We start from the raw sequence: 12,271 nt of genomic DNA on the forward strand, positions 1-12,271 counted from the left end.
TTTCCCTGGCCTGGCGAGACTGCGGCAGGAATCCTCCAGCGGCTTTTCGGTATTTTATCCTGAACTGTTCTCCTTCGTTTTGGTCCGAGATCCGACAGTCGACAGGAGACCGTCGGCCAGGAGCTGCGGGAGCCGTGGGAGCCACTGCGCCGGCCCAGATCTCGGGGAAAGCAGAACCAACAAGAAAAAAGACACCAAAATCCACCCGGTTTATCTGCTACGAGAAGGAGACCAATGCCAGCGTTTCAACAGGTGGTGTGGTGGGAAATGTGGTTGAGCATGGCTGAAAGAGCCAAGAGGGCTCTCTGGAGGTGTGCACTGGATGTGCTGGAGCGCACTGAGTTTGTTTGCATGGAAGAATCGTTGCTGGGGCTCGCTGGGCACTACCAGAGAGGACCAGGCATTATTTATGAAGGCAACATCCCACTAAATAAATAGGCCCTGCAGAAAAACAGGGAGCGATGCAGCACTGTCACAGCCCAGGGCTTTGCTGTAGCCCCAAGCAGGTGTTGCATGACCTGAGCCCTTTGCAGCCTGTTTCACCCCCACCTTGCAGGCCAAAGGTCCCCTGGAGGGAGATAGGCCTCCCTCTTTGCCATTCTGGGGTCCCCACTCCATGGCTGAACTCTAGACTCACTGGAGGAACACCATGTCTGCCACACATTGACTTCTGGGTTCATGTCCAGCCAGAGTCCTCACCTGCTTCACATCTACCTACCTGGCTCTGCCCAGACAGTTTTCTCCACAAAGCGTACTCTGTTCCTGCCCCATTCAAATGGCCATGACGCAAGCACCTTTGCTATAAAACTGCATAGTCAGATAAATTCTGTGGAAAAGTTGTGGTCCCACTAAGCATCACCTGCACTACTCAGAAGGAATCTATCCTCTCAAAACCCTGGTTGAAATACCTCCACTGGGATCAGATCATGGCAGGGCTTGTCTGTGCAGATAACAGGAAACCTGGTGCACCACAAACCATGCCAAGAACAATTTATGAATTTATTTTCTCATTTAGTTTACGTCAGCCCAACACCAAACCCAGATGCACACTCATGACCCCATGTTGTCCCAGTGTAGTCCTTGCTGCTTTACTACTCAGGAGGAAGGGCAAAGGGGCAGTAGTGAGGACTGCTGAACCAGGATCAGCCTGTACCACACAAATAAACAGGTTGTCCCTCAGCTCCAGAAAGCAGCTAAAAAACGCAAGCATCGGAGAGAGTAGCTAAGGAGTTTTTATTCACAAGGAAAACAAAGCTCACTTCTGCAGGTCTCTGTCTCTCTAGGCTGTCTCTGCACCTGCAAATTTTCATCAAGCTTTCTGATCTTATCTTGACTCCTGCCACAATCACCCATCCTTGGATAGTTCTCTGCTGAAGAGCATTTATCCATTAATGATCTTCTCGCTGATGTATCCAGGCATGGTGTAGACCAAAAGAACCAGGAAGATTGTCAGAACAGTGACAACGAACAGCACAATTATGTATCTCTTGTACCGCTTCCAGATAAAAAACGCAAAGGTCTTCATGGGATTCACAAACCAGTTGAAAGTTGTTTTGGGCCGACTAGAACAGGAAGAGAAGAATATATAAGCATATGCTCAATCCACAGAACATCTCGTTGGCCCTTCTGCTTTGGTGTCCTGCTACCCTCATGAATCACTAGCTCTTCCTGCTGCTTCCAGGCAGGATCAGCCCAGGGGCTACAGTAAACACACTGCCTGTGGAAATACTGGATACAAAAGGATGGGACTCTTTGGAACAGTGCCCCAGTGTCCCCAGAGCTGTACTTCACCTTTGTACATAAGGGATCCCTTTGTTATGAACAAAAATTCAGTTGATTTTTTTCTGTGAGAAAAAAGTTACCACTACTGCTGGGCTGCTGCCTGTATTATGGTAATTATGGGTCGTTGTTGTTAATGGTTGTTTTTGTATCGGTAAAAGCCCTGGCTGGGGCGAGGTAACAGCCCTTCTCCAAGACAGTAACGGGTGGGGACCTTCCCGGACAGTGAGGAGAAGAGACCTGGGGGGGGGGGGGGGATTATGCAAAGTGACTCCAGGACCAGCATGCTGTGGGGCACTACGGCTCCAAACGTACTGGGAAAACCCCAAAAACAACGAGCCAAATAAGAGTTGAGAGATTGGAGTGATGTCTGGACGTGAGGAGCCGAGTGCTGAGTCTGCAGAGATGCGGAACACCTTCGGAGTCCCTGTCGCCCTGATTATGGGAGTCGTCCCCAGCACCGAGACTGAGGGAGATGGGCGCCGGGGAAAGTAACATCGGATGGGATCACCACGCCCTAAAGGCTCCCACGAGGACCTGATCCTCAGCTCTACCCCTAGTGGACAAAGCTGTGCTTATCCTCCACCTCTGAGTTGCCCTGGGAGAGACGACGGGAGACTGCAGCCCTGCCAAGCTGCCCAATCCTGAGCTGGTCACTTTTTAATAAAGGCATTAAAAGGAGAGCAAGTCTCCTGCCCTGTTTATGTCACCTTCACATAGACAGATCTGACCATTATACAAGCAATGTTATGGCCTTGAGTATCATCCTTAGACCAATCCTGGGTCACGTGCTGCAGCCTCAAGTCCTGTGGACTCACTTGAACTCTGGGAAACTCTGGCAGTCCTGGTCCTGCAGACCCCAATGCCCAGGACATCACAGATTGCTCTTGGCTTCCAGACAAGCCAATACTCCTGGTTTCCATACAAACAGCTGCTCAGAATGTGACACTGTGTTCAACCTAAAGGTGATAATACATATACTCACTTGGGCTTCTCCAGGGGTTCAGGCCCTTTTCGGCCCAAGCCAACAGGACTTTTGTCAGCCTCCTCCACAGTCAGCAGCTGGAACTCTGCTTCCACCTTACCCTGGAGGGACAATATGTCTGAGCCACAGTTGAATGTGTTGCTTCACAAACCAGCCCGATTACCACGCATCCTGCCACAACTAGGTATTTTTCTCCCAGTTCCACTTACAGATGGCTCAGAGCTTTTTTCTCCGTTGGCTAGAGTCTTACTTCACAGCCAGTGGAAACTGTGGCCTGGTAAGAAACTGTTTTGCAGACAAGGAACTGTATTTTAATGAACTCCTCAACTACCTGATTTGTCTCTACCCTCCCACAGTGGCACTGAGCAAAATTCACCCTTGGAGACACACAGTGGTTCAGCAGCAGAGGTACCAGGAGCAAGTCTGTCCCTGGTCAGTCGGCACCTGCTTGTCTTGGGTAGGCAGAGACTCCAGGACAAGCTTCTGCTGCTGTCCTGACTGGCTGATGGGGAGCCATATGCCTCTTGCTTTGGAGTAGGAGTGAGTGAGGAGAACATGGTCTGAGGTGTTTTAGTGGGAATACTAAATTTCTAAACCAATACAGCTCCCCTCATGGAGTTGAGCTCTATGGAAAGCTCAGAGGAATACACGAAGTCAGACACCTCTGCATGCCACAGCACCTGGTTTCTCAGGGGTAGACAAAGTGCTGGATCAGCAGCAGATGGAAGAAGTCTTCAGGATCCTGCAAAAGCTGGGTCACTGCTTCCCTTGTAGATTGTGTGTGTGTAGGACAGGCTGCCATATCAAGGCAGAGGAAAAACACTGGCTGTGCTCACCGTTTCCAGCTCCCCACCTTACCGTCAGGAAATACTTGTTCCCACTGGGGTCTGTGAATTCCAAGTCCTCTGGTCTGACTGAGCTGCTCCACTTCGTTTTCTTCTTCTTCTTGTACTCTCTTTCCTGTCTCTCGTCATCTTCTTGATCTCTGAGTTTGATGAAGGGCCACCAGCCCCTCATGCGCTTATATCGGAAAATGGAGAATCGAGGTGTTGCATTCTCCTTGGCCATTTTGATGGTGCAATGCTCAGAGCTCTTGGCTGCCCACACCATGTCATGCAACTTCAACTCGATGGAGCCTGCAGGCACAGGGAAGAGGAGACCATATGGTAAAACCTTGAGGTTAGCCCCACACAACATTTGGCTGTCTCTGCCATGCTCCCAACTGCCACAAGCAGGTCCCAGCTGCTGCAATTATCTAGCAGCACCCTGCACATTACAGATAAAGAACCTGAAATTATGCATAAGAAATTACTAGCTTAGGAGTTAGAGACTGGGAGGCAGAAGCCCTAGGTCTCATCTCATTTTTGATAAGGGCTGTTTGGTGTGTTCATATGGTGAGTTATTTTCACCCTTTTATTATGTCCCACCCTGCTCTCCTCACATGTCTAAGATGATCTTCCTCTCTAATTCCTGGAAATGTCAATTAAACTTATAAAATTATAACAATTTAAAATTATAAGTGCTTTAAGAGTTTCAAGTTTATCATAGATCTGCAACAGCCTCAGTTTATCTCCCTGTTTGGTCTTGTGCCTCTGTCCTGCTCAGAATGAGTTCCTGTCCCACTCTGGCACTGAGCCCTTGCAACAAAACAGTCTTACCACATCCTGGTCTGTACTAGTAAAAGCAGACAAGGGATGTGAGTGTTCCCTGCTCATTTCCAAGTGAGACGGCATCTGGATACTGTGCCCAGTTTTGGATCCCTAATACAAGAAAGGTGTCAACTAAATAGTTTTTATTGGCTGAGATAGTCAAGTATGTAGTAGGTGCCACAGCAAGAGGGGTGAGAGACACATGTATGTTCAGTTCAGAGAAGAGAGGTCAAGAGGGTGATCTTACTGCATCCCTCACAGCCTAGAGGAAGCTACAGAGCAGATGGAGCTAGATTCCTCTCAGAAATGGATAATGAAAGTACCTAAGGCAACAGACACAAAATGCTGGAATTAAAAAAAACCTGAGAATTGTGAAAAAGGTGCAGCCAGGGAAAGGGCTCCAGAAGCATGCTAGCAATCCATCCTTGGAGATAATCAAAACCCACCCAGAAAATGTCCTAAGCAACCTGACCTACAGCTGGGGCAGGAGATTGCAGTAAACCCTGTAGAAGCCTCTTACTGTGTAGAAGGTCCTGAGATTATACATGCCAGAAATCATTGGAATTGTAAATTCTTTCTTCAGTGCCGCAATTCTTCATGGTTGAACCACTGGAAGTGCCTCTAGCAGTAAAGCCTCTTAAATACACTATGAAAGGTGAAGTATAAGGAGAGTTCAAACATGCCCAGGAGATAGTTGGGGAAAGGCGCTGCTTTTTAGTAGGGAGGTTAACATTTGAAGAAGGGAGGAACAACTGAACAGAGTGCTATAATCTTGGGGATGACAGCAGAAGTGGGAGACAATCAGCAGTACTTGCTAGCATAATATGTGGGGAATCACCACTAGCTCTGTTTTGGCACTGGGCCTTGCTGCATGCCCGGCTCAGGAGGTTTTATTACTGGGAAGTTTCAGGGGCATCCAGGGAGCTCTGAGGTCCCAGCAACTCAAGTGACAATAGTCTCACAAAGGTTGTCTAATCTTACACTGGTTGTCCCTGTTCCCACAACATAAGGTCCTGGGAAAAGTGTTCTTAAGCCCTGACTTTGAGATCTGCATATCTAAGAGCACAGAAAACAAGCACGTTTATTGGAAAGGTTGTGAGGAAGCAGAACCTGGGAGTCCTGTGATGTGACAAGCCCTGGGCCCTGGGACAAGCATATAAGCACTGCATGTCTGTGTAGGGGAGGTGCCTATCTCCAGGCTTTGTCTGTAGCTCAGGTGTGAAAAACCAGCCCAGATGACTGCTGAGCTAAAGAGTTTGATCTGATGGTCCTAGGGTCCCTTCTCAGAGAGCTGAACCCCAGGGAAATGCTCCAGCAAGGTAAGGGACAGGTCACCCCACTTCCAGCAGGTAACACCATACCTAGAAAGTCATTAGCTGAAATCCTGTCATAATCCCAGACCTGGAGGACCAGAACAGCTGGTTCCCGAAACTCTGATTCCTCCACGGAGAAGACAGAGTCCTTTTTCTTGTAGGTGATCTCCTTCTCAGTTGGGAGATAATTGAAGCGGAAGATGAACCTCCAGTTGAAATTGCCTTCCCCAGTCAAGGAGTTAAAGTGAACATCTGTCTCCTGCTTGTCATGGTCAAGACCTTTTATCCAGCTGCAGGAGAAACTCAGTTATCCTCTGCCCTTGTCAGCCAGCCTGAGAGGCAGAGCAGGAGGATGGAAGCACTGAACACCATGGAGTAGCAGGAAAGGGTCAAACCAGAGCAACACCTGGACAACATCTCTGGGGCTAGAGCAGCCCATGAAGAGAACTGGAGTAGGCATCTCACACCAGAGGTTCAGAGGAGGCAAGTGAGCATGTGGGCCAGGGCAGGGAGCAGGGCAGCCAAGCTCTGGCCTCCTAATCATTCCCACCAGACCTTTTCACATAGATGTCGCTGGAAGGCTCTCCTGTTACTGGGTTGACATCATCAAGGATCACATTATCCGTGTTCCAGATAATCACACGTAGCTCATAGCTGTGGGAAGGACACAGAGGTGAGATTCATGTCCTTGTCCCTGGTGCATAGGAGGGCAGATCAAGCCCTGAGCACAATGCCAGAGCCACAGGACTTGAAAATTCCCAGCAGTGTGGTTCCTCCCGCCAAGCACAACTCTGCAATCTCACTGCCAGGCATAAAACCCTTTCTGGACACTACAACCCTACAAGACAAATACCCACAGTCAATACAGGTAGCTTTTGCAAACCAAATCCCTGTTGCATGGGAAATCCACCCTGCTCTGCTAAGCCATAGGAGTACAGAAAAGCTTAGGCAAGAAGGGATCTCTGCAGTCTCTGCTCCAAGCTCTTGCTCTAGCTTCATAGTAGGTCAATTGTGCAGGACCTTGTCTGCATCAGTTTTTAATATCACCAAGGATGGACATCCCAGCATATCTGAGTCAATCTGTCCCTATTCCAGGGTAGCTTCACTCTCACTGGGAAAACATTTTCCCTATAGTCAGCTAGAGTTTCCCTTGCTGAAATTTATGTTTATTATCTCTTGTCCTTTCAGGTGAACATCAGAGAATAACCTGGATCCTCCATCTGAAAAGTACCATTAGATCCTTGAAAGCAGCAGATTTCGTCCTTCAACTCCATTTCTCCAGACTCCTAAGGACATCTGTCCACTAGCCAGAATAGAGTTTGATGAGTAGCTCTGGCCTGGGTTTCTATTACCTTTATGTCCAGCCATAGAGACATTGACCTGCCCTTCCCCAAACCTTTGTGTAGCTGAAGCTTTTAGGGCCCAATATGATACCCTCGAGAGAGCATCCTGTGGTCAGAATTGGAGGAAAGAGGTCTACATGCCACACTAGCACTGACCCTCAGCCAGTGCCCTGTGGCACATCCCACCAGCCATGGCAAGGGACATTGACCCTCCTTGCAGCCCACCAGCCCCAGGCCTACCCCCACAGGTGCTACCTGACAGGCAGTCGTGGTTTGATGTTGACGGGCGGTGGTGCAGGGACATCATTTGGAAACATGTCGATCCACATGTGCAAGGAGCCCTGACGAGAGAAGAGAGCAAAGACACTTCAAGAGACAGACCACTCGCCAGCTCTTCAAGAAGCAAAGGCTTGATCCTGCAAGGAAAGTTCTCATCAGAAAGCCCCTGCTTGGTTCTCTCCATTCCCAGCACTTGAGAGTGACATGAGATTCGATTTTACACAGGGAAAAAAATTAAGGCTATGAAAGATTGCTTATTTCTGCTCCAAGAAAAACCACTTGACCTACACTGAATCCATTTCAGAGGTAAACATGTCCCTCTGTCTTAATAAGGAGCATATGGTAATGCAATGCTTAAGCAAAACCAACAAAACTAAGTGATAGATCTGACTCATGCATTTCCAATGCCAAAGAAAGCCAGCATGACTGCCAGACTCTGCCTTGTCCAAACCTCCAGTACCCAAGAGAACAGGAGATTTCAGTGCAGGACATTAAAATGGTGAGTTCAGATGGCTGCATTGCACAAAACTAAGGATGGAGAAGCCAAGGGCAGATAACAAGGTTATTGCAAAACAGCAGTGATAAGGGACAATGCAGAGGAGGCAGGTATAGGCAAGGGTACCATCAGCCATGGGGGTGCATGGTGGCAAGGCTCAAAAGCAGAGCACATCTATTGCCACCCACACAGTATCCTCATCAGAGCCAGTGCTAAATGACCTGTGGAGACAGGAAGAACTCTGGGTCACCAACACTGTGAACACATCAATGGACAGAATTTCCTTGAGAAAAGGGTATTCAGAAGCATCATGAGAGGTCAGAGGGTAGGTGTAAGCAAAGGACAACCATGGCCAATGTCCTCACTTCGTAGCTGGACCAGCCATCCACAGACATAACTCCAGTCACCCACCTAGGAAGGGGACAATATGTAAGATTCACAGGCGACTGGACAGCTGACTAGAAACCAGTTGTCCAGAAGGCCCTTCCCTGAAACCATGTTGAGGTTTAGCACGGAAACACATCTCACCTGCACAAGCCCGGGGTTCTCCGGGTTGTACAAAGACCGGATTTCCACATGCTCTGGTACTAGCTTGTACCCATATCCTGGCATCTCTTCCCAGTGCTGCAGGACATACAGAGCCTTATGTTCAACATCCAGTGACAAGTTCTCATCTGCCACTCCTCTCTTGTTCCTTACAGAAGCCTCTGCAGCAGGACACAGCCAGGGAGAAAATTAGGGCTTCTGGTCAGCAAGAGTCATGTCAGGACATCAGTCACTAGCACAAGCAACAGGAGATGATGGACTGGGCAAAAAAACATCTCTCCAGAAAAACAAATGGGGAGAAGCAGGAGGACAAAGATGAAGGGAGTGAGTTCGGTATGATGCAGTGATGACAGAAATGGCAAGCAGGAAAAAAACAAGCTAAGAGAAATGCAATGGAAAGGGCAAAAACTAATTTACTCTGGCCCTGGGAAAAAGATCCAAGGAACATTGAGGAGGACGTGATCCTCTGGGGCAGTTTAAGTCCCCACATCTCTGTGGTAGTGCCAACAGATCCATGGATGAATTTTTGCCAGAGAAGTGCTACTGGAAAGCATTACATGCCAGTCTGAAGACATGCAGCTGTACTCTCCATTAATGAACACAATTAGTAGTTGACTCCTTTGGCACAGCAAAGCCAAATGGCACTTCAAGACCAAATCTTGCTGGTGGGAGATAAACCAGACCCAACAGATGAGGGCGTAATGACCCCCTCACTCCTGGGTTTATGGAGCACCACTGCCCCTTGGATAGCAGTCTGAGACCTAAACCATTTCAAGCAGTGTTCATGTACAGCAGAGGTTCACAGGACACCAGTTGCAGCTGTGTTGGAACAAGAACCAGCTGTCAGGGAACACCAGGAGAGCACCTTGTTTCTCCCTCCCCAGCTATCCAGTGACCTGAAAAAAAGGAGGAGTGGCTTCTGGAGGCTCCTTGCCCTCTCCTGAGTAGGATTTCTTTTCCATTCTTTGCATAAGTCATAGGAACCACCAGAAAACTGAGGAACAGTTTCAGTGAAACAAGGAGAAAGTTAAGTTGTCCATACATGTATGTGTCCTCACTCTAAGCAGGTAAGGCCAGGGATCATCCTTCCTACAGGCTACATAGCATTGCCTTGCAGTACTCAGCCATCCACATGTGGGCCACATCTGCTCTAGTCTTTCATCAAGGTTGGACTCAATTGCACAGGTGTTGGCAGCAGCAGGTCTAGCCTTTGGTGAGGGAAGATCTCCATCACTGCTGGTAGACACTGTGAAAGGTTGGTGTGTTCTTGGACATCTGTGGCCCTGGCCCTGGTCCCTCCCTTGTAATGCCAGGTAGAGGGAAAGAAAACAGCAAATGAGAAGCAGAAGCTGCCCACAAGGTGGAGATCAACAGTAGAGAGAGGCAATGTGGAATCACTCAAGGCGCCTGAAGCCACTGGAAGCACAGAGCATTCCTGGACAAAGCCAGCTAGAAACAGGGAAGAAGACTGAAAAAATACTCCCTTTCCCCTCCCTCCAACCCCAAAACACGCCCAAAACAAAACAAAACAACACCTACAAACAAACCAAAAAACATTAAAGAAAAAACAAACAAAAAATATCACCACAAAAAAACCCAACCAACCAAAAAAAAAAATATCCACAACCCAAAAAACTGCAAAACACACATAACCCCAAAGAGGACTTCATTATCTTGCTGATAGTGATCATAAGCAGATTAAGGTACAGCTTTGTGATAGTGCCAGCCACCAGAATAAGTTGGCATACAGCAAACCTCCATGACCAGCACTGCTGTGAAAGTAGCTTTACTTTGTTCCACCCACTGACGCGGAAGCCACTTAGTTATCTAATGGCCTGGATCACATCTTCTCCCAGTGCAACAATGTCCACTGAAACGAGGGCACTGGACCAAGGATGCACCTCACAGTAACCCAAAAACCTGGGCCATGCAGGGCACCTAGGGGGAAGCCAGCCTGGACACCTCAGGGAAGAGAGGATTGTGGGCTCGCAGACCACCCAGCAGCACGTGCATTGCTGAGCACAGGCAGCTGCTTAAGGGACCAGTGTAACAAGCCCTATGTACCTTCAGGAAAAGCCTCTGGAGGGACCTTGAATATTTTATTGTCCACTTTGATCTCCTCCCATCTGTACTCTGCAGCAGGGACTGAGTTTTTCTTGCATAAACTATCCAAGATTTGTGTGGGTTTAAAAGCATCTCGCCACATGTTGTAGCCATTTCTGCATGGAAAAAGAAAACATCAGGAAATTGTTTAACTTAAGTTTCCTTGCTAGGCTGTGAAACAACCTTCCTTCCCAAAGCACAGGCTATATCACTAGAACCCTGCTCAGATTTTCACTGGGCTTAAAGAGGTTACAAAAAGTCTTAATGAATGAAAAGCTAAACAAATTCTTTCCTGACAGAAAAAAAGCTGGACTTGCACCCCACAGAACTATTAGCTTCTGAGCAGCAGAAGCAATGCTAGGAGCAGGAGCAATTCTAGATGCAGTTCCTATCTGAGAAAGAACTTTTAGTTGTGCTGGGTACTCAGCTCCATTCCCACAGCTAATTTTTCAATAGCAGGGTAGGAGAAGAGAAATTTGCAGAAATTTGGCTCTCCATATGGATTTGGAGAATCCATATGGAGGGAGGCCAAAGAAAATCAGATGTCCTGAGTGTTGCTGCTTACAAAATGCTGCCAGAGAAACTGCTGTACTTTCTGAAAGAGGTCGGAGTCAAGCAAGCACTTTTCTCACAGAACACCAATGTGTAAGGAATCTAAAAGGTTTTTTTGCTATTTTATGCAAGGTATATTAGATTGCAGTAAGAATTAGAGTTATCACAGGAAGATGGTAGGGGTCTAAAGAGGTAGAGTTATCCATGTAACTTGTAGGGAATCTGCAAATGAGCACCTGCAAATGAATATTCTGTCTCACACAACAGGAGGAGCTCTATTACGCACATGTGGCAGGTGAGAAGAATGTCTATGGCCCTCATGTGTCACATTGGTACCTACAAGTCATACTGTGTAGCCACTCCACAGTTGGCCCTGTGCTTGCTGTAGAATCGATTCTCCAAGTCAATCTTGGTCTCCCCAATCAGATCATCAGATCCAACCAAATCATGATCAAATATTGCCACAGTGAGTTCTGATTCCATGGGAAAGGAGACTGTCAGCTCCACAACTCTGGACAGAATCAAACAGGGAAAGCACAATTAGCAGAGGATGGAAATTAAACACATGCTCTGCTTTGATAATCCTATATATTTAAGAACTGTATTTGACAACTTAAAGGTCTCTGATAAACTTTGATTCTCTCTAAATTCAGTATGTGACATTTTCAGTGTGCATGCTCAAACAAAGGAATTCCTTTTCCAGGAGTGTATGGCTCGGATGGAGGGTCTGGAGTTAGGGACTGCTTGGCTTCCAATTTTAAATCAAATCCTTGGGTGTACTCGCCTCCTAACCCAAAGCATGATGGCTCCTGAGTTAGCTGGAGGCAAAGAGACATGCCCAAGGGCTTTGTGTAAAAGCACAAGATTCTCCATCAGAAAGGAACAGAAGACCTTACATGCTGAACCACATTTCAAGCCCCAAATTTGCACTGTTCTTATTAAACCCACTAGATGAAACCTTCTTGCATACTCTCCAAACACAGGATTGAGCTGCTTTGGAATGTATCGCTCCTTAGTGTCCTTCTGCTGCTTCCCCACAGTCACCACCACATAGGGGTCTGCTTTGCCATTGGGGTCTGCTGGAGAGAGATTTGTGGCCTGGAATATATAAGAGATACTGCTATACACAGCTGTGGAGGGCAGCCTGAACAAGGAACACTGCACCGGCCTGAAACCACCCAAGCCCGCTTGGTCAGGTCCCTCCAGCAACCACCCCAGCAGTGAAA

General features: G+C 47.8%; 1 protein-coding gene across 1 annotated transcript in view; it reads right to left on the reverse strand.

The window, feature by feature from the left end:
* Window positions 1–1,235: 1,235 nt before the first annotated feature.
* The window catches only part of LOC135456160 (fer-1-like protein 4), a 38,453-nt gene continuing 27,417 nt past the window's right edge, over window positions 1,236–12,271 (reverse strand). The window contains exons 36-45 of the mRNA XM_064729865.1: window positions 12,016–12,143; window positions 11,386–11,556; window positions 10,455–10,609; window positions 8,373–8,551; window positions 7,325–7,410; window positions 6,282–6,380; window positions 5,775–6,016; window positions 3,623–3,900; window positions 2,765–2,865; window positions 1,236–1,562 (exon numbers count right to left, since the gene is read on the reverse strand). Coding sequence (XP_064585935.1) covers window positions 1,382–1,562; window positions 2,765–2,865; window positions 3,623–3,900; window positions 5,775–6,016; window positions 6,282–6,380; window positions 7,325–7,410; window positions 8,373–8,551; window positions 10,455–10,609; window positions 11,386–11,556; window positions 12,016–12,143 — 1,620 coding nt within the window. The 3' untranslated portion in view covers window positions 1,236–1,381. The remainder of the gene's footprint in view (window positions 1,563–2,764; window positions 2,866–3,622; window positions 3,901–5,774; window positions 6,017–6,281; window positions 6,381–7,324; window positions 7,411–8,372; window positions 8,552–10,454; window positions 10,610–11,385; window positions 11,557–12,015; window positions 12,144–12,271) is intronic.

This window comes from Zonotrichia leucophrys, chromosome 20 (assembly GCF_028769735.1).
Source record: "Zonotrichia leucophrys gambelii isolate GWCS_2022_RI chromosome 20, RI_Zleu_2.0, whole genome shotgun sequence".
NCBI classification, from domain to species: domain Eukaryota; kingdom Metazoa; phylum Chordata; class Aves; order Passeriformes; family Passerellidae; genus Zonotrichia; species Zonotrichia leucophrys.